The following is a 25476-nucleotide window of genomic DNA, read 5'->3' on the forward strand; positions in this document are numbered from 1 at the left end:
AAGGGCTTCCGAGGGTTAATAGTGAACCTTTTATTATGTGCCAGCCACACGCCTATTTTACAGTTGAGTGATTTTTTGTATGTCCAGGTAGTATATAAGGCCAGGTGACCTGAGTAGTATCCTCTTTTATTTTGAGGCAAACAGTAAAATCTCCAGTGTAAATGGGTAGTAACACGACCAGTATTTGCATTTATATCAAACCTCATCGGGAATGGGTTTTCACTAGGGAGGGTACTATTAACCCTCGGAAGCCCTTGGCTTCCTCATATAATGACCTTCATCCATCACATCACAGATGTTTGGATGATGGTCCATTATATATCATAACCCGGGCTTGACTCGGGTTAATAGTGAACTCTTTACAGCCAAAAATGCAAATACCAACAAGAACAACAAGAACATCAATCACCATAACCAAACAATTGGTCTCTCATACTTTAACAAGTATATATGTATGAGCCTAAATCATATCAAAATATTTAACTGCAGATAAAAAGAAAATTCATCTGTCTCCATTCATGTATATCACTTGTACGAAAGAGAATACACAATCACCAATATGTCTATCTACTATCTTTTTATTCCATGTGTTAGATGTTTCTGTTTTCATACCAAAATCATAAACAGTCTCTATTAATACCAAATATAAAACATCCTCTAGTAGAAAACCTAACTACCACTCTACATAATATGTACATGTAGTAGATCATAAATTATCACATTTTGTCTCCATAACATTACTCCAAAACTACCCAGAATTGCAATGACTATCATGAAATAATAGAATATTTCTTTGTTTTGTGGAATAAAGACATAAGCTTCATAATAACTTTTATTATGTTCAAAAACAAAAATCTGTTACAATCTTCAGAAAACAATTAATACTCTATAAAGTTCACTTTAAAATGCCTCTCACATGTAACAAATATAACAAAATAACACTGTTGTTTTCTCATTATTCTTAAATTATCACATTTTCTCTATGCTTCTTCTCAAACGTTCTCGAAATTTAATGCTATTGACTAAAACTGTTCGATTCAACTCCAAATGTCAGCAAACTCCTGTTGCAAAAAACCAAATGGAATGTCCAAAAACCATTCATCTCGCAGAAATGCTAGATACATCATAACATGTACGTAGAAAAACCATAGCTGATCCTCCTGGTCCACCATACAGTTCCTGTAAACCACTAGCTATAAATAAGAATTAAATACTGTTTCAGTATATGATGGCAATGGAGTTTCAATATCTTTAAAATAAAACTTTTGAAAAGTGTAAGCTGACCTCCAGTTAGCAGTTTTTAATATATCATTCAGTGAAATTCCAGCTTGTTTAGCAGCTGAAGTTGAAGCACTACGATATGAGTGTGCCTTAAATTTGTTTATATCAATTCCTGCATTACCTAACACTATTTTCAACCAACGAGCAATAGTTGAAGTTGTAACACGTTTGAATGTTCTAAAAGAAATGAATAAATTTTTACTTTTTCGAACATCCTTTGTCCGTAAAATATAATGTTTAATACATCTAACAGGACAAATATCCTGTTTTTGATATTTATGTATGATAACATCCAAATTAGATTTGTTTGGTTTAGTTGTTTTTAGTAAAACTGGTATCTTAAAAATCAAAGAATTGTCTGTTACAGATACAAATCTCAGATCTAAATTAACAAGTGTTTGTGATCTTTGAGCTGATGACAATGCAAATAAAGCAATGCATTTCAGAGTTAACATTTTTAGAGATAAATTCTCATTTGGATATAATTGTGATAAGTACTTCAAAACTGTACCAACATTCCATGTAAATGTATATCTAGGTAAAGACGGCCTTAAATTAAAAATGCCTTTCATAAATCTAGTTATGTGTTTATCTTTTGCTAATTCAGCCATACCCATTAATGTCAGAGTCTGACAAATAGCTGATTTATGAGAATTAATACAGCTGTAAGATTTTTTGTTTTCATACAAAAAAGATAGATAATTCAAAATTTGTATCACAGATGGAGAAGTGGAATTAATTTGTTCTTTACTACACCACAAAATCCACTTCCTCCAAGCATATTCATACTGTTTATTGGTTGAATCTCTCCATGATTCGGAGAGAATTCTAACAGCTCTTTTTGAAAAGCCTTTATCAATGAGATATCGCCGGATACAATACAAGCGATAAGGAATAATCTTCGTTTGTTCATTGAATGTCTTTGACCATTGTGAGCCAAAGTTAATAGATCTGACCAATTTGGTAATTTTAGTGGAGTAGAAATTAATAATTCTAATAATTTTGGAAACCATGTTTGTGTGGTCCAAACAGGAGCTATAATTAATGCCTTCCTTACCTTGTCCTCTTCTATTTTCTGTAGGACTCTTGGCAACTGACTGAAAGGAGCAAAAATATATGGTAATAAATTACTCCAAGAGAGAGAAAATGCATCTGAAGCATAAGCTTCTGGATCAGGAAACCAACTAACATACTTTGGCAGTTGTTTGTTTAAACGAGACGCAAACAAATCAATCTCTGGGTTAAATAAACTTAAAGTCACTTTTTCAAAAACTGAACTATTTAGTTTCCACTCTGAAGAATCATTAAATTGTCTAGATAAATTATCTGGTTGTATATTTTGTTTTCCTGGGATATGTACCGCAGATATAAATACTTTTCTTTCAGTACTCCAAAACCAAATTTCTTTTGCAAGTTTTAAAAGCGATAATATTGATCTCCCTTGATTATTGATGTATGCAACCGCTACTGCGCTGTCTGTTCTAACACAAATATGACAATCTTTAACAGATCTACAAAGAGCCTGCAATGCCAAAATTATTGCTTTTAATTCTAACACATTAATATGATTCTGACATTCATCTATATTCCATCTACCTTGGGTACAATCTTTCTCAAATACTGCACCCCAACCTATCAACGACGCATCAGTTTGTAAATAAACTTTTGGAGGCTCTTGTCGAATTGGACAACCATTTTCTTTTTTAATATTTTGAATCCACCATAAAATCTCATTTTTACTCTCCACCGACAAAGACATATGAGCATTAAAATTTTTAAAAGATTTTTGTAAAGCTTTTGTTTTGTCAATGTCCAAATATCTATGCTGTAAATGTGCAAGTGTAATTGCATGATAAGATGAAGAATATAACCCAATTAATTGGGCAACCGTACGAATTTGTGTAATCTTCCTTTCAAACACTTTGTATGAAATTTCTATAATTTTTTGTATTTTATCTTCTGGTAAAAATACCTTGAACAAAACTGAATCAATAATGAATCCCAGAAACATTGTTCTTTGTGAAGGTATAAAATTTGATTTCTCTATATTTATTGAAAAACCTAGTGATTCTATTAAATCATTTACAAAATGTGTGTTTCTTTTTGCTTGTTCGAAACAAAGTGCTTGTAATAGGGAATCATCAATATAAAAGAAAGAACTAATGCCTAACTGTCTCACATGTGAAAATACCACTTTCATGATTTTTGTAAATATTCTTGGAGCCGAAGCTATTCCGAATGGGAGACATTCAAAATTATATAATTTGTTGTTCCACATAAATTTCAAATACTTTTTACTGTCTTCGTGTATCGCTACAGACCAATATGCCTCGGACAAATCCAGGCTTGTAAAAAATGCATTTCTAGAGATGCTTTTCAAAATAACTTCAAGAGTTTCTTGTTTAAAATGATAATACTGAATATAACTGTTTAATTTTTTCAGGTTAATAACTGGTCTAAATGTTCCATTTTTCTTTTTTACAAGAAAGAGATTTGAAATAAATTCACCTTTCTCATGGTGTGAAATTTTAATTGCTCCCTTTTTTAACATATCAGATACCTCTGTATCAACTAATCTTTCCTCATTTTTATTAAATTTTATAGGTCTTGGAATTATTTTCTGAACTGGTATCTCATCAAATTCTATTTTGTAACCAGTAATTGTTTCTAATACCCAACTATCTGATGTTAATTTTTTCCAATTTCTAATATGATATTTTAATTTACCAATGTTTAAGCCAACTTTTTCAACATGTTTACATGTAATACCAACCTTCAATTTTTTCTTCTGTATTGAGAATTCATCATGGGTTGCCTGTATGACCCTCTTGGGTAGCGGCTCTGCCCTCTGAAAATGTCTCTTGGGTTTGACATACCAAACCGGTACCCTCGCCGATAGGATCGGCCTCTGTAGTTTTTTGAACTGAAAGTTTTGTTTATCTTTTGTGCATCATTAATCTCCCGAAGTCTTTTACTAATATCATCTCCAAAGAGTTTTTCACCCACGACCTCATTTCTGTTACACAGTTGATGGAATTTACGTTCAATATGAGGCTTCAAATTCATTCTCCTTTTAATAGATAGCTCAAAATGCAAATTACACTATAGAAATAGCTCTTGAAATTAACTCTCTCATTGTCTTAATACAAGGATTTTTCCCTCGTAATAATTCCGCCACCTTAATCAAAGGGACCATGCCTGCCCCTGTTAGCTTTTGAATATTCTGAGAAATCAAATCCTCAGTCTTAGCTCTACGGGCTAAAAATTGCCAAATTTCTGGGTTGACAGGTGGTGGTACTAAAGCTTTACAATTGCTAGGTATCTTGCTATCCTTAGTCAAAGATGTAACATCCGACTTTTTCTTACAAATTTTTTCTATGACTGATGCTATCGAAGGGCTGACCTCAGAATCAAACCGTTCATCGTCCTCAAAAATTTTTGGCATTTCATAATCAAACTCCTCGTATTCAGACAAATCATCAGTTTCAAACAAATTGAAAACATTTTGGTCATTTTCGACCTCATTAATGTCATTATCTTCAAGTTCCTGTATAAAACTATGGGAGTCACTACTTGGACCTGCAGTACCACTACTATTGACATTTATTGCAGACACAATATTACTAGATAAGTCAGCAAATAATTGTTTCAGTAACTCATTTTGCTCGGCTTGAGCTTGTTTACTTTTAGAAGTTTTTCTGGGAGCCTTTGGCTTACTACAGCTAGCGGACGGTTCGTCCTGCGTAATTTGAATACTTCTTTTCAAAGGTGCTTTGCCTTTCTTATTTTTGCCTGGACCTTTTCCCGGTCCTTTTTCTGTAGGCACAACCACTGTTTTCTTATTAGTTTTTACGTTTGTACTCACAGTTTGTGAAATAGAATCTATATCCGGTTTATCTAAAACCTGAATGCACTCCGGTGTATTTGAAGCGTGATTCACACTTATATTTTCAGAAAACCCGGAGAAACTTGCGTCAAACTCATCCTCGGAAGCAAAAAGCTTCATAATCTCCTCATAGTTTCTTTCATCTTCAGATTCTGAAGAAGATGGTCTACGAGACCTTGCCATTTGAAAATCTATAGTATAGACACGTGTATCGATCAAACAGGGTCTGCTTGATACGTACTTAAATGCGTGCGGCCTTGAAATAAAAGAGGATACTACTCAGGTCACCTGGCCTTATATACTACCTGGACATACAAAAAATCACTCAACTGTAAAATAGGCGTGTGGCTGGCACATAATAAAAGGTTCACTATTAACCCGAGTCAAGCCCGGGTTATGATATATAATTGAATATAAATTCAAATGATATAACCAATTCTAAGTTCTTTGACTACAGTTATTCTGTGTCAGAAACCTATTATGTGTCAAATATTTAATTACAATCCAAATTCAGACCTTTATCAAGCGCGAATATTGTGTCCATTTTTGCCCCAACTGTTCAGTGTTGGACCTCTGTGGTTGTATCCAGCTGCGCTCAGCAAAGCAATTTATTACCTGTGTTCTCAAACATACCTGACAGTAGCGATCAAGATCAGAACTAATGTTGAAAAGAAATTCTATTCCATGACAAGTAACTTCATTACCTAATAACTTATCATAAGAGACATCACCAATTTCAATTTAAAAATTAAAACGTTTATTAGATTAGGTAGAAAAAATTAAGTTTTCAAGAGTCAAACATTGTGCTTTATTTACTGTATACTGATGAGTGCAAGTGTCTTCTCCAGATACAACACTCAATAGTAAGATGCAAAAGGATTTCATGCCAAATTAAAAGATTCCGATAATAACGCCAGATGATATAAATACTTTATTATAATATAATAGCATTATTTATCTATTGATGTCATATTAATATTTTTGTAAACGACTAACAATATGCAGTTTATCTACCTGAAGAATCCCTGAACTTCTGGTACTAATGAAACAGGGACCTTCACTGAGATAGCTGTGTCAGTGGAGTAATTGTTAACAGCATGTGCAATACTGTTGTTGAATAAAAAAAGATAAAAAATTAAAAGAGTGAATTACATTCAAAACATTTTACAGATAATGAATTAAAAAATACAATTTGATAGACAGAACAAAATCCAAATCACTTGTAAATTATGATTAACTAGAAAATAAAAAGTTGGGTGGTCGATTCCTCAAGCCTGGTAAACCATCAAATCTCATCCAAATTGTTAAGCAAGAAAAACTTTACTGAGACTTTCTGTTGAGCTTTTCTGGTATGACGTATCAAAAATATAGATAGGGTAGGTTGACTTTTCATCAATTTATTGTCAATATGTGAATATTTTGTTAAATAGGAGAATATCATGCCATAGATAACTAAATGAGGGCTTGTCTCGTTTGTTAATCAAACCAATTTAATTTAAAATGACATCAGAATGACTTTTTTCCCGCAAAATGACAGTGAGATTATCAACAAATATATCAGTATATTGGTATTCTTCTTAATGAATATAAATGTAAAAGAACAGTTTTTGCTATTTCTTTATGAATATAATGTTATAAAAGCTGAATAAATAGAAATTGCTTGTCTTTCAAAAAAACGATTGAACAAAGAGTTTCTCTTGATGTACATAATTTGATTCCTATATAAAATTTTATGTCTCATTCAAATATTTATGACATTGCGATTTTACACTTTAATTTAAAAATTACCACTATTACCAAATAGGAAATAAATCATTATAAGATTCAAACATCGATTTGTGTCATTAATTGGCAATCATACCCTGTCCTTTGTACTTGTTTCAGATTTGTTCTGGCCCATCAATCAGGATGGCCACTATTGTATGATATAGAACATAATGGTTCAACTCAAGTACTTGTCTAAAATCAACCATACTAAATAGAGTAATCTATCACTGGTAAAAATGCTTAGAATTTCAAGATCTGCCTGCTCTTCATTTAAACCAAAATTATAAGACAACCCTCATCGAAGTTATTGCCCTTAATAGATGACTTTTGACATTTTGCCTAGTATCTTGAAAACTATTACTGTGGATTCATTTATTTTCGTGGGTACCAATTTTTGTGGATTAAGGAAAAATTGTGTATGTTTGAATTGTGGATATTTGATTTCTTGGTTTGACAAAAGTCTGCCTACTAACCTTTAGAAAATTGATGCTTCGTTGAACATTTAAATTCGTGGTTCACATTTTCCAACGAAATAGATGAAAATTGGTATCCCACGAATAATAATGAATCCACAGTATAGTAGGCAGACAGAAATTGTACACAGCAAAAATAATCAACAATATAAGATGTATAATAATGCCACTATGACCTATACCATAAAACAAATGTAGAAGAGTTGTTCACCTTAAATGTCCATTTTTTTAAACCAATTAAGTGGTTTTGCCTCTTATCTTGAAAACAATTATAGATAGACAGAAACTATGTTAACAGAAAAAAAAAATATCTACTGTTTAAAATCTTGTATATTAGTATTATTATTATTATACAGTATTTTCAACAGTGCATTATATAATTTTAAAATTACCCCAAGTGCTTTACAACATAATATCAATTCACAGATACAAGTATTTACAATAAATTATGAAAGCCCATGATAAAAAATTAGCATATGAGAAATGATCACTAATAACTTTTAAAAAGATGAAAAAGAGATGTTAAAATTTATAGAAATCTGATTTTAAATATCTTGCATATAAAACTATACTATTAAATGTACTGATAAACAACAAAATGTAAAAAATGGGCATGATAAAAAAAAAAGACAATAAATCTGTACAAATAAACAGTAATAGAAAGTAAAAAAATATTTAGTTAAAAATTCAAAAATTACAATGAGGTAGAAATTGTTTAAAAGAACTATGAAAAAGCATGTCTGAATAAATGAGTTTTCAGGTTTTTCTGAAAAACATTCACAAAATGTTGGCAAATCATTCCAAAGAACGGCAGCTGCTTTGTTGAATCGTCTTTCCTCGTATGTTTTAGTTCTTACATCTGGCATTGTTAAACTCATGGCATTTTCAAATCTCAGTACTCTTATCGCTTTGTAGATAGTAACAAGTTCGTGCAAGTAGACCAGTTCTTCCTCGTGCAAAGCCTTGAATACATACAAAATAAGTTTATATTGGCTATGATAGTTTACAGGCAGCCAATGAAGAGATTTAAGGATTGATGTGATGTGGTCATACTTCTTCCTCCTTGTAATAACCCTGGCTGCTGTGTTTTGGACACGCTGTAATCTCTGAATGATGGTAGCTGGGAGTCAATACAACAACATGTTCCCATAGTCCAAGGGCATTAGAGAGCATACTAATGTTTTGCATGCTTCGATAATAGATAGATGAATTTTGTCCAATGTTTCTGATCTGATTGAAACAGGGTTCTGAAAATTAGCACTGATTTGCTTTTCCCTTGCCTTTTTATCGAAATAAATGCCTAGGTTTTTAACGCATGCAGCATCACTGACAATTTTTCCACCAAAATTGAGATGAAAATCTAAAAGGTCCTTCACTCTGATTTTGGAAGCAAATACTATAAGTTCAGTTTTATCCTCGTTTTATTTTATCATATTTTAGCACATCCACCTGCCCTTGTCAGCCACACAAGCCTCAAGTTGACTTGCTATGTTCGGTCAATTATCATGTGGTTTGAACACGAGATAAATTTGTGTGTCGTCTGCATAACAGTGATAGCACATTTTATGGTGTTTACATATTTCACCAATTGGTCTGAAAAAAAAAAAACAATAAGGTTTTGGTCCCAGGACTGATCCTTGGGGAACACCATACTGGAGAAGAATTTGATCTGAAAGAACAGAACCAATAGTGATGCGTTGAGTCCTCATCTCGAGATACCATTTCAACCAATTAAGTGTTGTACAGGTTATCCCACAAGAGTGTTCCAACCACTTCACCAGAATAGAATGATCGATCACATTGAAAGCAGCCGATAGTTCTAGCATTAGTAAAACAGCACAACAGTTCACTACTGGATGAAAAAACAACTGTCCATACCAGTAACAGTCGTTGTACAACTGTCTTAATCTGTTATTGTCAAGTGCAAGACTAATGTCGTGATGAACATCATTACATGTAGTAATACTGACTCAGTTGAATGACAAGTACAGTAGGCTGATTGTACGGTGTCATGGAAGAGAGTTTGACATATGATGGTTTTCAAGGCTAGTCTCAACTACCTTTTTCGAGCAATTTGGATACAAACCTAGATTAGAGACTGGTCAATAATTTTAAAACACATCTTTGTCTACGACCACTCTCCTTGAAAGATGGTGTACACAACATTGTTGCAGTGACTATATTGGTGATGACAGTAGCTAAACTGTTCAAACAAGGTTTTAATATCTTTGTCGGAAGTGGGTCCAATTGGCATGATTTGGTAGGAGCATTCAGAATAATCTTACACACTTCCTCTACATATTCGGGTGTAAAGACAGTGAGTGGGCAGCCTTCAAATTTTAAATCTTCATTGTCACTGCAAGACGATTCATTTACTTTACATAGATTGGTCCTTATAGTTTAGATTTGTCCAAGGAAATATTTTACGAATCTATTTGATACTTCCATTTCACTGTGGTGTGATGGCAAAATAACAGCGTTTGTGTTTCCCATTAGACTGTTCATGAGCTGAAGTAGTTTCTTTTGGTCATGTCCAACTTCCGAAATTTTACTTGAATAATAGTCCATCTTGCATTTGAAGAGCATTTTGCTTGTCCTGGAACAATGTTCTTTGTAAATCTGTGTCCCACTCTTTGTTTGGTTGCAGAGTGATCACTTTTGATTGTATTGAAGCATGCATGTCGAGGACAGATGGAAGTACTGAGTCATATAAAACAGGTAAATTTTCAACCAAAGTCTTCTGCTCATTTAAGAAAAGGAGAATTGTTTATATCTTTTTTCGATATTTTTAATGTTAATTCCTTTGAACTTCTGAAAAGTCACTGACTTGCGTTGCTTCGACGGTGTAGTGACATATAGTTCACGAAGCACCGCAAAAAGATCTAGCGAGGAAATGCCTTTGTCATCACAGATTTGGATATCCACAATTGATGGTGTGCTAGCGAGAATGGAACTGTTCTGGACCCACTGTTCTCCCTGCATAAGATAATGTTGAGTGTTTCCACGGATATGCTTAGTGTTGATAACATACTGTATGAGACCATGGTTGCTGATAGTCTCTTCAAATTTATGAGTTTCACAATCGTTCTTGTCGTCGAGATGGAAACTCAAGTCCCCTGTCAGAATAATTTCCTCAGGAATTTCAACAAGTCAAGAAGGTCAGACTACTAAAAAAATATTGAATTTTTTAGTTGATTCTTCAGAAATGGAGGAGGACATTAGATCATATTTAAACGAAATTGACGATTTGATGCACTTACACTGCATTTAAGGAGTTTACAATGTGTGAATTTCTTTGTTGTTTTCTGAATAGGTTTGATAATCAAGTTAGATTTATGTACAATGGCAACACCTCTGCCTCGTCAATCTGATATTGCAGTATGCTGTATATTGTATTCGTTAGAAGGTAAAAGTGCTGATTCCAAAAACACAGGTCCCTGGTTCAAATCCTGGAGGAGACCATTGTATTTTTTAGTGAGAATCATGATCTCAGATTACACTTGGCACCCAACTAAAAACCCCATTGTGTTTAGAGGTGATATCTAGCCAGTGTTTGTGTTGTGAAGAGTCATAAGGATATGATGACTCGTGAGGTGATGGAAGCATGACAAGATTGCTTCCTTTGAGTAGTAAATACTTAAGCAGCTGTAATCAGTTGAGGTAGGAAAGTACTTCTTTTAAAGATCAGTCAGTTAGAGCACTGACTTTGAACACTGAGGTCCGGGGTTTGAGTCCTGGAGATGACAATGTGATTTTCTAGTGAGAATCATGCTCTTCAGTTACACGTACATGTACAATACATAAATACCAGGTGAGTAATATAGGTTCCTTGTTGCCTCTTATTCTCTCTTTAAATTCATAAGAAAACAATTGGGGGAGGGGGAAATATGCATAGGTTAGTACAGGAACTGCTATTTCTGGAAATGAATGAGTTTCATTAATTGCAACTCTTGTTTTCCTTTCAAAGAAGGGATACCTATATTTTTACCATTAGTTTTTCTCCTTATGAAATTCTCATATACATGTTGTACTGGTAGTTGTGTTAAGGTCAGATTTTTTTTATCAATTGGCATATGGATGTATAAAGTTAATGTGGTGTGTCATGTAGCATGTAAATTTAAAGAACAAAGTGAGGATTTTTGTTACTCAAATGGTTGTAGATATCATTTTAATTCATGTTTGGTTTTTTTAGCTACTGTGGATTCATTTATTTTCGTGTGTACCAAATTTCTTGGATTGAGGAAAACATACTTTTTCATGGATATTTGATTTCATGATTTTGCTGAAGTCTCATGCATACATACCCAAAGAAAATTTCTAATTTGTTGAACATTTAAATTTGTGGTTCACTATGACCTATAACCAAATCCACGAAAATTGGTATCCCACGAATTATAATGAATTCACAGTATATAAAATGGGATAAATTAGAAACATGTGAACCAATACCTGGACAAGCTTTTATTAGGGGAACCTGTCCAATTTTACATCTTGATTCAGTTCCAACAGCTAGAATTTACAAATGAACTACAATTTCAGAACTCAAAACGCTTTAAATAATATAAAATGTCCATGAAAAATATTTGTTTTTATATTTAATGTGTAAATGCCCCAAGGACCAGCCAGGTTAGTTGGAGATGGAAGATTGTGGTAAAACTGTGTTTGAAATATTGAAATATACTCGTTGGTTTTCCTGTTTCAATATTGTTTTACACTAGTCATTTTGGGGCCCTTTATAGCTTGCTGTTCGGTGTGAGCCAAGGCTCCATGTTGAAGACCGTACTTTGACCTATAATTGTTAACTTTAACTGACTTGATATCTATATCTTCCAAGGTTTATCATTACCTTTGATAGTTCAAACAAAATAGTGCATTGAAGTGATCATTATTTAGATCCTATCCAGTGAATGTCATGCAATTTATTGATGATATGTTATACTTTGATATTTAAGTTACAATATGATTTGTATTTGAATTACCATACTTGTCAAGAAAACATTTTTTTATGCCCCCGTCGTAGCGGTGGGGGCATTAAGTTTTACCCTTGTCCATCTGTACGTACGTATGTACGTCCCAAAATTGGTTTCCATTCTGTAACTTGAGTTTGCCTCAACCAAATGTTATGAAACTTATACACAATGCTTATTACCACAAAACACAGATCAAGTTTGAATTTTGGTGCCGTCACTTTAACTGTTCTAGAGTTATGCTCCTTTATAAATGGAAAAATTGCAAATATTTTCTTTTCTTCCAAATATCAAGTAATTTTTAAAATTGGAGTTATCTTCCTTTGTCCATGACTATAGTTGAATCAATTACAATCAATGCTTTATACAATGCAATGTTTAATTTTGACTTCCACTGATAAAACACAGATCAAGTTGAATTTGGGTAGTGTCACTTTAACCATTATTGAGTTATGCCCCTTTATAAATCGAAAGATTGCAAAATTTTTAGTTTCCATTCTGTAACTTAAGTTTGCCCCAACCAAACATTATCGAACCTATACACAATATTTATTACCACAAAACTAAGATCAAGTACAAATTTTTTGTTTCTGTTTTCTAACTTTAGTTTGCCTCAACCAAATGTTATGAAACTTATACACAATGCTTATTACTACCAAATACAGATAAAGTATGAAATTTGGTGGCGACACTTTTACCATTCTTGAGTTATGTCCCTTTATAAACATAAAAATTGCTGAATTTTTCGTTTCCGTTCTCTAACTTTAGTTTGTCTCAACCAAATGTTATAAAACTTATACACAACCGTTCTAGAGTTATGCGTGTTTACAAATAGAAAAATTGCTGAATTTTTAGTTTCTGTTCTCTACTTAAGTTTGCCTCAACCAAATGTTATGAGACTTACACACAATGCTTATTACCACAAAACTCAGATCAAGTTTAAATTTAGGTAGCGTCACTTTTACCATGTTCAGTTATGTCCCTTTATAACTACTGTGGATTCATTTATTTTCGTGGGTATCAATTTTCGTGGATAGAGAAAAAAAGACGTTTCGTGGTATACGTAAATTCGTGGATCGCTAATTACAAAAAAAAAAAAAAAAATCAGATATGTAATTCGTGGATTTCTTTTTGATTTAGAAGATCATATAACCTCCTTGGTTTGATCAATAATAAAACAAACAAAAAAGAAGAAATTCATTGAAAAAGATTTGAATTGTCAAAATCCTCGCTTAGTCATTCTAGGTTAAAGTGTTCATTAAAAACTTCTATTACAATAATGGACAGAGACAACTAATTATTTGTTTGTTTTACAATTTATAAATTCTTGTCGGAATTTTATAAGGCATTCAAAACTCTATGATTGAAAGCTTATTTCCCTAATCACGATATAATAAACAGTCATATAAGTAAAAGGTGTGAAAATAAATGTTCCTGTCATAAACAATATTACCTACGGGCAATATCCCCGTACTTAATCCTATTGATTTTTAATCACCAGTAAACCAAACTATGACACGGTAATTAACAACTTGCAGTTATTTTCCATGAACAATTTTAATCAATTTTAAAAAGTAAATTATCACTGATATTCGATATATTTATTATTGATTAAATCAAAATATTTGTATCGTCTTCATTAAAAACACGTGTTATGTTACAATGTTTATCGCTAGTCAACACTATATACTAGAACTGCATAACATAACTCCATACACATTTCTCGGGATTATTCTTCGTTGAATTCTTAAATTCGTGGTTCGCTGTGACCCACGAAACCCACGAAAATTGGTATACCACGAATAAAAATGAATCCACAGTATATGATATGCAAGCGGGGGCATCATCTGTGTTTACATGTGGACACTATCCACATTTATTTTATTAAAAATTACATAAGTAATGCATGATGTATGAATCTGTTATAAAGATAGGTTCAACTACAAATGTACTTTCATGAACAAAGGAATTAAACTCCAACTCAAATTTTTAATGTTCTTAGCAAAATACAAATCAATGTTTTATTTAAAAATTCACAAAATTTCAAAATGAAAGCAATTCTTTACCCTTCAGTGCTCATAAGCACTTTGATTTCATGTTGTGGCCATCTTGAACTAAATGTAACCATATGTTTAAATATTAACAAATTGGTGTTTTTTAGGCTAAGAGAGTAATAACCTACCTAGGAAGAGCAAAGCCTGAACGACTTGTTGATGAGTTAATGAACGAGTTGCAGACTGTAGAAACTCTCAACATGACAATAGAGCGAACTCAGACTCCACCATATTTTAGGTTGTCACACCAAAAACGTTCAACAGCAGTTTCTAATACAACTGATGATGAAAAACTTGTCAATCAAGTAGATACACCACTGGAAAAAGGGACATTACACACAAAACGTCATAGTGCAAATGAAGCAGATGCTCCAAGTGAATGGTATGTTTTACTGCTCATGGAAGTTATATTCTGACAATTTTTATGCACCTGTTCAAGGATATTTGCTGCTGAAATTCAAAATAAAAACGTTTTGATACATAACATTTTTTATACGACCGCAAAAAAATTTTGCGGTCATATATTGGTATGACATTGGCGTCGTCGTCGTCGTCGTCCGAAGACACATTGGTTTTCGCACTCTAACTTTAGTTTTAGTGAATGGATCTCTATGAAATTTTACCATAAGATTCAATGGAAGGTTGGGATTGATTTTGGGGGTTATGGTACCAACAGTTAAGGAATTAGGGGCCAAAAAGGGGCCAAAAATAAGCATTTTTGTAACTTCCAGACAAAACTTGTGTGTTAGTGTATGGATCTCTCTGACATTGTACCACAAGGTTCCATATCACAAAGGGAATGCTGGGATTGATTTTGGGGGTAATTGCCTCAAAATTTTAGGAATTAGGGGCCAAAAAGGGGCAAAAAACAAGCATTTTTCTAGTTTCAGGACAATAACTTGTGTGTAAATGTATGGATCTTTATGAAATTGTACTACAAGGTTCCACATCACATAGGGAAAGCTGGGTTTGAGTTTGGGGGTAATTGCCCTAAATGTTTAGGAATTTGGGGCCAAAAAGGGGCCTAAAAACAAGCATTTTTCTAGTTTCCAGACAATAACTTGTGTTCAAGTGTATGGATCTCTCTGAAATTGTACTGCAAGGTACCATACCACAAAAGGAAGGCTGGGATTGAGTTTGGGGATGATGAATCATAAGGGGGTTCAAAAAATTTGGGGGAGGGATTTTTTTTTCCTTTTGTTTTTCTTTAAAATTTTCCATTTTAAATTGGTTATTTCTGATTTATATATAAAAGCAAATAATAGTGATATGGTTTGAATAGGTAAATTAAAATTTTTTAAGTTCTTAGACCACATTCATTCTGTGTCAGAAACCTATGCTGTGTCAAATATTTAATCACAATCCAAATTCAGTGCTGTATCAAGCTTGAATGTTGTGTCCATACTTGCCCCAACTGTTCAGGGTTCGACCTCTGCGGTCGTATCAAGCTGCGCCCAGCGGAGCATTTTATTTCAATAGTTATGGGTAAATTAAACTTTTGCTAAAATGCTTCTTTTTGAGATACATGTTTTAAAAAAATTAGAATTTTTGGCAAGAAAAGATGTCTGAAATGTATGAAATCCTTTACATATCAGTATGTTCATATCATCATATGTCATTTTTTTTATTTTTAAAGTGATCAACAAGATAAATGTTTTGCAAATATTAGAGATCATTAAAAAGAAAGAAGATACCATGAGGCCAGTCAAAAATGAGGTCATAGGCTGACAAACAACACAATGACCCCTCCCCCATAACAAACAAATGGAGATAAAAAAAAGTCCACAAAACACTGCACAGAATATTTAAAATTGAGCAACATCATGAACCAGGGTTGATCTCAGGCGCTCTGGAGAGGTTTCAGGGAAATTTGTCTTTAATAATTTAATGATATATTAATAAATACTTTTTTTTAAAGAGGGTAACATCAGTTAGTACAATACAAATCTCTTGTGAGGCCTTCTGAATAACACAAAATATAAGTCTTATATGAGTTTAAAAACTGGGTATAATAGTAGATAGAAATAATGAGACATCTTCCCAGGCTTATGTGAACCTTTGAATTTAATGTGAAAAAGCACCAATTGAAATGATATCGATAGGTATACAGTAAACCAAGTGATTTTTGTGGATACTTTATTTCATGTTTAGCCCTTTCTAACAGACTTTGTAGTGATTTATTTTCTAAATGTATTTATATAAGTGAAAGTCAAATTTTCACACATTCACATATTTTTTTCTTTTCTGAAAGTTGCAAAAATAAATCTTTTGTGAACATTTGTTGGTTTACAGTAACCATGCAATGTCTTTTCACATTTATATAAATTTTTAATAAATATTATAGCTATTTTCTTTTGTGTACTGTGGATTCATTAATATTCGTTTGATACCAATTTTCGTGGATTTCGTGGGTACAGGGGAACCACGAATTTAAATGTTCAACGAATTACAAATTTCCTAAAGGAATATATGCAGACTTTGCCAAAACCACGAAATTAAATATCCACGAAAGTGTAAGTTTTCCTCAATCAACGAAAATTAGTACCAACGAAAATAAATGAATCCACAGTATTTTCAAGTTACATTTAGTGCTTTTTAGAAATTCATGAAGATTACAATTATGGTACATTTTATTCCTCAAAGTAATTTTTTAAGTTGTGCTATGAAATCAATCTTTAAGACCATGCATGATGAATAAAAATGATCCAATTTGTAAAATTTACATTCAAGTTTTCAGGTCATGACAAAAAATGAATAGATTCAAGATTACTGTATTCAATTTCATAATAGCACTCCAATTCAGAATTTGAGGCTGTCTATGTTTCTTATGAGAACATTAGGTCATGTGATCATGTCATGGCCATGGTTTGTTGGAGTGTGAATGAAATCATACATTTTGTTTTTTTTGCAGTACCATGTTAACAGAGTCAACAATGTCCCTTAGAAGTAATTCAAGTTCTGAATCAACACAGGATCAGTTTCTAATGGGTAAGTTTTTCAAATGACTAAAATGATACTAAAGATTTCTTTGATTTTCTATTCTTGTTTTACCAAATAGAGAAAATCTTGTATCCAAATACAAAATGTCTAGATTACGGTATCATATTGTTGTTTTTAAGAGCTTGTATCTTTAATCATAGACTTTGCAACTGATTTTTATACGTCCGTTTACGGGACGTATTATGGTATACCGTTGACCGTCTGTCCGTCCGTCTGTCCGTCCGTCTGTCGTCAACATGTCGGACACATTAATCCAAAAACGCTTTAACCAATATGCATGAAACTTTGGTGAATCGTTTATATCTATTGACATGAGCTCCCTTTGGTTTTTTTAAAAATTTCAGATTTACCATTTCCGAGTTTTGGGGTTTTATTCATTAAAAAAGGGGGATTTTCCAGTTTTCAGACAATAACTCAAAAACAATTTCACCAATTTGCATGAAACTTTTTGTGAATTGTTCATATCTATTGACGTGAGCTCCCTTCCGTTTTTTATAAATTTCGGATTTACCGTTTCTGAGTAATGGGGTTTTATTCATTAAAAAAGGGGGGATTTTCCAGTTTTCAGACAATAACTCAAAAAAAATTTAACCAATTTGCATGAAACTTTTGTGAATTGTTCATATCTATTGACGTGAGCTCCCTTTCGTTTTTTAAAAATTTTGGATTTACCGTTTCCGAGTTTTGGGGTTTTATTCATTAAAAAAGGGGGGATTTTCCAGTTTTCAGACAATAACTCAAAAACAATTTCATCAATTTGCAAGAAACTTTTGTGAATTGTTCATATCTATTGACGTGAGCTCCCTTTTGATTTTTATAAATTTCAGACTATACGTTTCCGATTTATGGGGTTTTATTCATTACAAAAAGGGGGATTTTCCAGTTTTCCGACAATAACTCAAAAATGCTTTCAGCATTTTTTATGAAACTTTGGTAAATTGTTTATATCTATTTTTGTAAGCTCCTTTTGGAATTTTATAAATTTTCGATTTTACGTTTCCGAGTTATAAGATTTTATTTGTTTATAGTCTGACAACAGATTTACTAAGTATTACGCAAGAGCACAGTGTATTGCACAACAGCAAGAAATCTTTCATATAACCAGTTTCAAGTTCTTTGACTACATTTATTCAGAAACCTATAATATATCAAATATTTAATTACAATCCAAATTCAGACCTGTATCAAGCTTGAATATTGTGTCCATTTTTGCCCCAACTGTTCAGGGTTGGACGTCGGCGGGCGTTTCCAGCTGCGCTCAGCGAAGCAGTTTATTACAGTTTGTTCTTATGTTGTGCTGTTACTTTTTTTATGGCCAATTATAGGGTGTTTTTTTCTCATTGTTGAAGGCCATACGGTGGCATATAATTGCTTACATCCACTTCATTTTGGTGGATAGTTATCTTGTTGGCAATCATACCAAATCTCTTTATTTTTAGTCCCCTACCGACGAAGTCAAAGGGGACTATAGGTTTGCACTCTGTTGATCTGTCTGTCTGTCTGTCCATCCCTCAGTCCAGCAAATCAGTTTTCCACACTTTTTTCTTAGTGCTTGAAGATATTGATATGATATTTGGTAAATAGTTTTATCATGACCAGTTACAGATCAAGTTTGAATTTTGTTCTGGTTTAATGATTTTGTGCAGAGTAATGGTCCTTGGACTTAGAAAATTCATGCAAATAATCAGTTTTCCACGCTTTTTTAGCTCAACTGGCCCAGAGGGCCAAGTGAGCTTTTCTCATCACTTGATGTCCGTCGTCCTTTGTCTGTCGTCGTGGTTGTATGTTAACTTTTACAAAAATTTTCTACTCTGAAACTATTGGACCAAATTTAACCAAACTTGGCCACAATCATCATTGGGGTATCTAGTTTAAAATATTTTTCATATGACCTCGCCTGCTAACCAAGATGGCCGACATGGCTAAAAAATAGAACATATGGGTAAAATGCAAGTTTTGTCTATTATTTTGAAAAATGTTATAAATAGGGAAATTCTGACGGGGCAAAAATGTTCAAAATGTTGAGCTCTACCAATTGATCATGACGTCAAAACAGTCAGGTGACTTTTAATAGGAGTTATTGCCCTTAAATGAAGAAGTTTACCATTTTTTTTTTATTTTTGCCTTTTATCTTGAAAACTATAATAGTTACAAAAATGATCAGCAAGACAAGATCTACAAATAAGTATGCATGGTAGTAATTGTTAGTCGACCCTCATTAGAGTTATTGACCTTTACTGACGATTTTTACCAATTTTTGGCGTTTTTGCCTTCTATCTTAAAAATTATAATAAATAGATAGAAACTTAAATAACAAAAATGATCAACAAGACAAGATCTACATTTAAGACAATATGGAGAAAATTTTCCAACGACTCCTTATTGGAGCAATTGCCCTTTAATAACGATTTTTACCATTTTTTTTTTGCATTTTGCCTTATATGATAAAAATTATAATAGATAAATAGACACTTTAAATAACAAAAATTATCAGCAAGGCAAGATCCACAAACAAGTCAAATTTTGCTGATATAGTTAGTAGACTGTCAATCTTCATAGGAGTGATTGCCCTTAAATGAGGATTTTTTATCCTGACCTTTGTGTTTTGAGCAAAAAATACAGAAGATAGAGAGAAACTAAACAGACAAAATGATAAGCATTACAAAATAATAAAAAAAATGAAATTTTTGTCATGAATTCTATTCTTGTCTACAATATGTTGGAGAGAGTCCATTGTTGATTATGCACGTAGACCTAGGTGAGCGACACAGGCTCTTTAGAGCCTCTAGTTTTGTTATGCTTGAAGATATTGATTTGATATTTAGTATATAGTTTTACCATGACAAGTTACAGATCAAGTTTGAATTTTGTTTGGTTAGAATGATTATTTTGCTGAATGATTATTTGGCAGAGTTATGTTTCTCTGATTTAGAAAATTCATGCAAGTAATCAGTTTTCCACACTTTTTTTCGTCATGCTTGAAGATATTGATTTGATATTTCTTATATAGTTTACACCATGACAAGTTATAGATCAGGATAGCATTTTGTTCCAGTACAAAGTAAAATCCCAAAAATACTGAACTCCGAGGAAAATTCAAAATGAAAAGTCCCTATTCAAATGGCAAAATCAAAAGCTCAAACACATCAAACAAATGAATTGTTAGGGGACTATGTATTGCAATACAATACTCTCAGAATGCTTGTTATTTTGATACTTGGTATGTATATTACATAATCTTTCCGAAGTCATCAACAACACTAATTCTAACAATATTGAAGTCATCAACAATGAAATTCAATGACATATACAACTCAACAAACATAAAGCCAAGATCATCATTGGTGCCAATAGTAGTACTCTGATATCAACTTTGATTTTAGCCAAAAACTGTCAATATAGAAATAAGGGGATGTGGTCTGATTGCCAATGAGACAACTCAACCAAAGTTCAAATGAAGTGAATATAAGCAATTATAGGCAACTGTACAGCCTTCAACAATGAGGCTGACCTGGTACAGGCACATACAGAATGTGTTGGGGTTAAACTAGTTTGAAGCGCCAACCTTCCCCTAACCTTGGACAGTGGTGTAACAACTATGCAGAACAATAACAAATATGAGAAACAGCAAAAAATGACAACCATTCAATTACCGGCTCCTGACTTGGGACAGGCACATATACAATGTGACGGGGTTAAAATAGTTTGCTGGCGTTAAACCCTCCCCCTAACCTGCTACAATGGTTTAACAGTAAAACATAAGAACAAACTAAGGGCTTAACTCATCAGATTGATACAACATGTACAAAGCAGAAAACTTCTATCAAAAACAAAGACTGGACGTGGCAGCTAATCTATACATCCCACAACAAAAAAGATACTAAGTAAAGATGTGAGAGTGCTAGCAGTTGGGTCAATATCTTTAAATGTTTTTCCATAGACGGTAATGGTAACGTTTTTTCCTGTAGCTCAGTCCATATCGTAAACTTGGATATGTATGATAGCTCGTTTCGAAGCTGTGACATTTTCACATATGTGGTTAAATTTTCGGGGTACGAAGTGAGATTACTTTTTCCGTAAATTAGCATACCCCGAACATCCTTTCGTGATGCGGCTCCTCATGGTAAAAAATCCCTTTTTTAACACAATAAGTTCTTTGAAAATTTAATACTTTGAACATATCTAATAGCTCCATAGTTTTTACACATTTATTCTATGTTCCTCTACTTTCCTAATCACCACAAATGGTTAAGCTCAGTCATTTGTAAAAAATAGAAACATGTCCAATATCACTACACAGAGATTTTTTGTTTACACACAACTTTTGAGTTCCTCATTTCAAGGTGCATTAGGGATATTGACCCAGTTACTGACAGCTAGTTAAAAGCCAATAACAACTAATAAAAAAATCATTTAAGACTAAAATATCAATCAGTACACATCCAACATCCAATGGATTTAGTGTAAAGACGTCATTAATAGTCAGAGAAAAACTTGACCGTGTGCATTGCCAAAATATAGGTATAGACAGATTGTAGTACCTTGAATGTACATATTTGTATAACAATAATATTTAGTATGGTTTTAATTTACTAATAACAAAATCAATATTTATACCAATAAAAACAATATTCAAAGATCTAAATACAGTGTTGAAGTGGTAACCTTTTAGAATAAGTTTATTTAAAGGATTGATAAGTTTACCCGGATCATATCTAAATTTCCGAGCTCAGTAAACAACATTCCCGTAAAAATTAGGATGTGCTATTTTGTTTGAAAAAGCAGACTTTAATGTATACAACAGCATCAACACGGTGCTTGCATTTGAGAGAAGAACCTACACAGACAACTACGACTCATTTCACAAAAAATCTTATGATAAATATTGCTCGTAAGTTATGAACATTTCAGTTTAACTTAAGATCAATTTTAGTCGTAAGATTTTTTGTGAAAAGAGCCCCAGGACTACAGATGGTTATATAGAAGGTGAAAATATTGTAAACTTAATCAACATCAACAACATTTAAATCAACAGTGATATCATTGGTGGTAGTTATGTAAATAGATCACAACAATCCATCATCTACAGTTTCTTTCCAACTGTATCACCAGGTATGAAAATCACTCAAAATCCTTATATAATCATAATAATAATAAATTCTTTATTTAAAGAGGGTAACTCAATTAGAACTAGTCTAATTTTCATTGAGGCTCTCAAACAAAATACATGTATACAGTTAACATTCATACATCAATATATATATATACAAATCAATCATTCAAACATTTAAATGGCAATAATTAATAAAGTTTTCAAATTCTAACCATAAAAGAAAAATTATTTGACTTGCATAGAATTTTCAAGAAAATGTAACAATTTTTCTTGAATAATTCCACATTACGACATTTTTTTATTGTGAATGGTAAATTATTCCATACCTTGGTTGCAGAATAATGAAAAGATTTTTTATAAAAACTATTATTTGGTCGTTATTAGAGACCGATCGTAAGTTGTAGTGTCGAACATCATTATTGTTTAGCATTGAAAGTAATCAGGTGCTAATCCATTTACAATTTTATACATTAGAATTGATTGTTGGTACTTTATTCTTTCTGTAAAGGATAGCCATTTGAAAAAAGAAAACTAAAATTAGATGGAACAGAAATATCACATTCAAGTATTATTCTTCCTACTCTTTTTATACGACCGCAAAAATTAAAAATTTTTTGGTCGTATATTGGTATGACGTTGGCGTCGTCGTCGTCGTCGTCGTCGTCGTTGTCGTCGTCGTCGTCGTCGTCGTCGTCCGGCGTCGTCCGAAGACACATTGGTTTTCGCACTCTAACTTTAGTTTAAGTGAATGGATCTCCATGAAATTTCACCATAAGGTTCAATACCACAAAAGGAAGGTTGGGATTGATTTTGGGGGTTATGGTACCAACAGTTAAGGAATTAGGGGCCAAAAAGGGGCCAAAAATAAGCATTTTTGTAACTTTCAGACAATAACTTGTGTGTAAGTGTATGGATCTCTCTGACATTGTACCACAAGGTTCCATATCACAAAGGGAAGGCTGTAATTGATTTTGGGGGTAATTGCCTCAAAATTTTAGGAATTAGGGGCCAAAAAAGGGGCAAAAAACAAGCATTTTTCTAGTTTCATGACAATAACTTGTGTGTAACTGTTTGGATATTTCTGAAATTGTACTACAAGGTTCCATATCACAAAGGGAAAGCTGGAATTGAGTTTGGGGGTAATTGCCTCAAAATTTTAGGAATTGGGGGCCAAAAAGGGGCCAAAAATAAGCATTTTTCTAGTTTCCAGACAATAACTTGTGTTCAAGTGTATGGATCTCTCTGAAATTGTACTGCAAGGTACCATACCACAAAGGGAAGGCTGGGATTGAGTTTGGGGGTGATGAATCATAAGGGGGTTCAAAAAATTGGGGGGGGGGGGATTTTTTTTTTTTTTTTTTTTCTTTTTTTCCTTTTTTTTTTCTTTTAAAATTTTCCATTTTAAGTTGGTTATTTCTGATTTATATTTAAAAGCAAATGATAATGATATGGTAGGAGATACACACCAAACAGGATGTGTAAATTATTATATAATAAGTATTGTGCAATAGCAAGAAATTTTCAATTGCACAGTATTGCACAATAGCAAGAAATCTTCAATTGCACAGTATTGCGCAATAGCAAGAAATCTTCAATTTAACAGTATTGCGCAATAGCAAGAAATATCCAATAGCACAATATTGCGCAATAGCAAGAAATTGTCAATTGTACAGTATTGCGCAATAGCAAGAAATATTCAATTGCACAGTATTGTGCAAAAGAAGATACTTCGTATGAATTGCTTATTTCTTGATCAATTTCAATGGGGTTTTATTCTTGAATTCTTGGGGTTCTTTAATATGCTGAATCTAACCGTGTATTAAGTTTTTGGATTTTGGGCCCCGTTTTTAAATTGGTCCACATTGAGGTCCAAAGGGTCCAAAATTAAACTTTGTTTGATTTCATCAAAAATTAAATTATTGGGGTTCTTTGATATGCCGAATCTAACCGTGTATTTAGATTTTTAATTTTGGGTCCCGTTTTTTAAATTTGTCTACATTAAGGTCCAAAGGGTCCAAAATTAAACTTAGTTTGATTTTAACAAAAATTGAATTCTTAGGGTTCTTTGATATGCTGAATCTAAACATGTGTTTAGATTTTTGATTATGGGCCCAGTTTTCAAGTTGGTCCAAGTTGGGGTCCAAAATTAAACTTTGTTTGATTTCAACAAAAATTGAATATATGGGGTTCTTTGATATGCTGAATCTAAACATGTATTTAGATTTTAGATTTTTGGCCCAGTTTTCAAGTTGGTCCAAATTGGGGTCCAAAATTAAACTTTGTTTGATTTCAACAAAAATTGAATATATGGGGTTCTTTGATATGCTGAATCTTACCATGTATTTAGATTTTTTATTTGTGGGCCCGCTATCAAATTGGTTCATATTGAGGTCAAAAGGGTCCAAAATTAAACTTTGTTTGATTTCATCAAAAATTGAATTATTGGGGTTCTTTGATATGCCAAATCTAACTGTGTTTTTAGATTTTTAATTTAGGTACCCGTTTTTTAAATTTGTCTACATTAAGGTCCAAAGGGTCCAAAATTAAACTTAGTTTGATTTTAACAAAAATTTAATTCTTCGGGTACTTTGATATGCTGAATCTAAACATGTGTTTAGATTTTTGATTATGGGACCAGTTTTCAAGTTTGTCCAAGTTGGGGTCCAAAATTAAACTTTGTTTGATTTCAACAAAAATTGAATATATGGGGTTCTTTGATATGCTGAATCTAACCATGTATTTTGATTTTGGACATTGGACCATAATAGGTAAATTAAAAAAATTGAAGTTCTTAGACCACATTCTTTCTGTGTCAGAAACCTATGCTGTGTCAAATATTTAATCACAATCCAAATTCAGAGCTGTATCAAGCTTGAATGTTGTGTCCATACTTGCCCCAACTGTTCAGGGTTCGACCTCTGCGGTCGTATCAAGC

At 32.7% G+C, this 25476-nt stretch overlaps 1 protein-coding gene and 3 long non-coding RNA genes across 5 annotated transcripts in view; 1 reads left to right on the top strand and 3 right to left on the bottom strand.

Moving 5' to 3' along the window:
• Positions 1-25476, top strand: part of LOC127716465 (protein furry homolog) — a 631222-nt gene that overhangs the window by 285227 nt on the left and 320519 nt on the right. For both annotated transcript variants that reach the window (XM_052222678.1, XM_052222679.1), the window contains exons 32-33: positions 14536-14810; positions 17340-17416. In XM_052222678.1, the coding sequence (XP_052078638.1) occupies positions 14536-14810; positions 17340-17416 (352 nt within the window). The remainder of the gene's footprint in view (positions 1-14535; positions 14811-17339; positions 17417-25476) is intronic.
• Positions 1-25476, bottom strand: part of LOC127716526 (uncharacterized) — a 331247-nt gene that overhangs the window by 70299 nt on the left and 235472 nt on the right. The gene's annotated exons all lie outside the window — the stretch shown is intronic.
• LOC127716516 (uncharacterized) lies at positions 820-4135 on the bottom strand. The gene is made up of 3 exons (XR_007988966.1): positions 4055-4135; positions 2339-2378; positions 820-1193 (listed from the first exon to the last, which is right to left on the bottom strand). It is a non-coding gene; the product is annotated as an uncharacterized LOC127716516 (long non-coding RNA).
• The window catches only part of LOC127716520 (uncharacterized), a 157635-nt gene continuing 137737 nt past the window's right edge, over positions 5579-25476 (bottom strand). Inside the window, exon 3 of the long non-coding RNA XR_007988971.1 lies at positions 5579-5683. This is a non-coding gene — a long non-coding RNA (uncharacterized LOC127716520). The remainder of the gene's footprint in view (positions 5684-25476) is intronic.

Source organism: Mytilus californianus, unplaced genomic scaffold (genome assembly GCF_021869535.1).
Source record: "Mytilus californianus isolate M0D057914Y unplaced genomic scaffold, xbMytCali1.0.p SCAF_9, whole genome shotgun sequence".
Taxonomy (NCBI): Eukaryota; Metazoa; Mollusca; class Bivalvia; order Mytilida; family Mytilidae; genus Mytilus; species Mytilus californianus.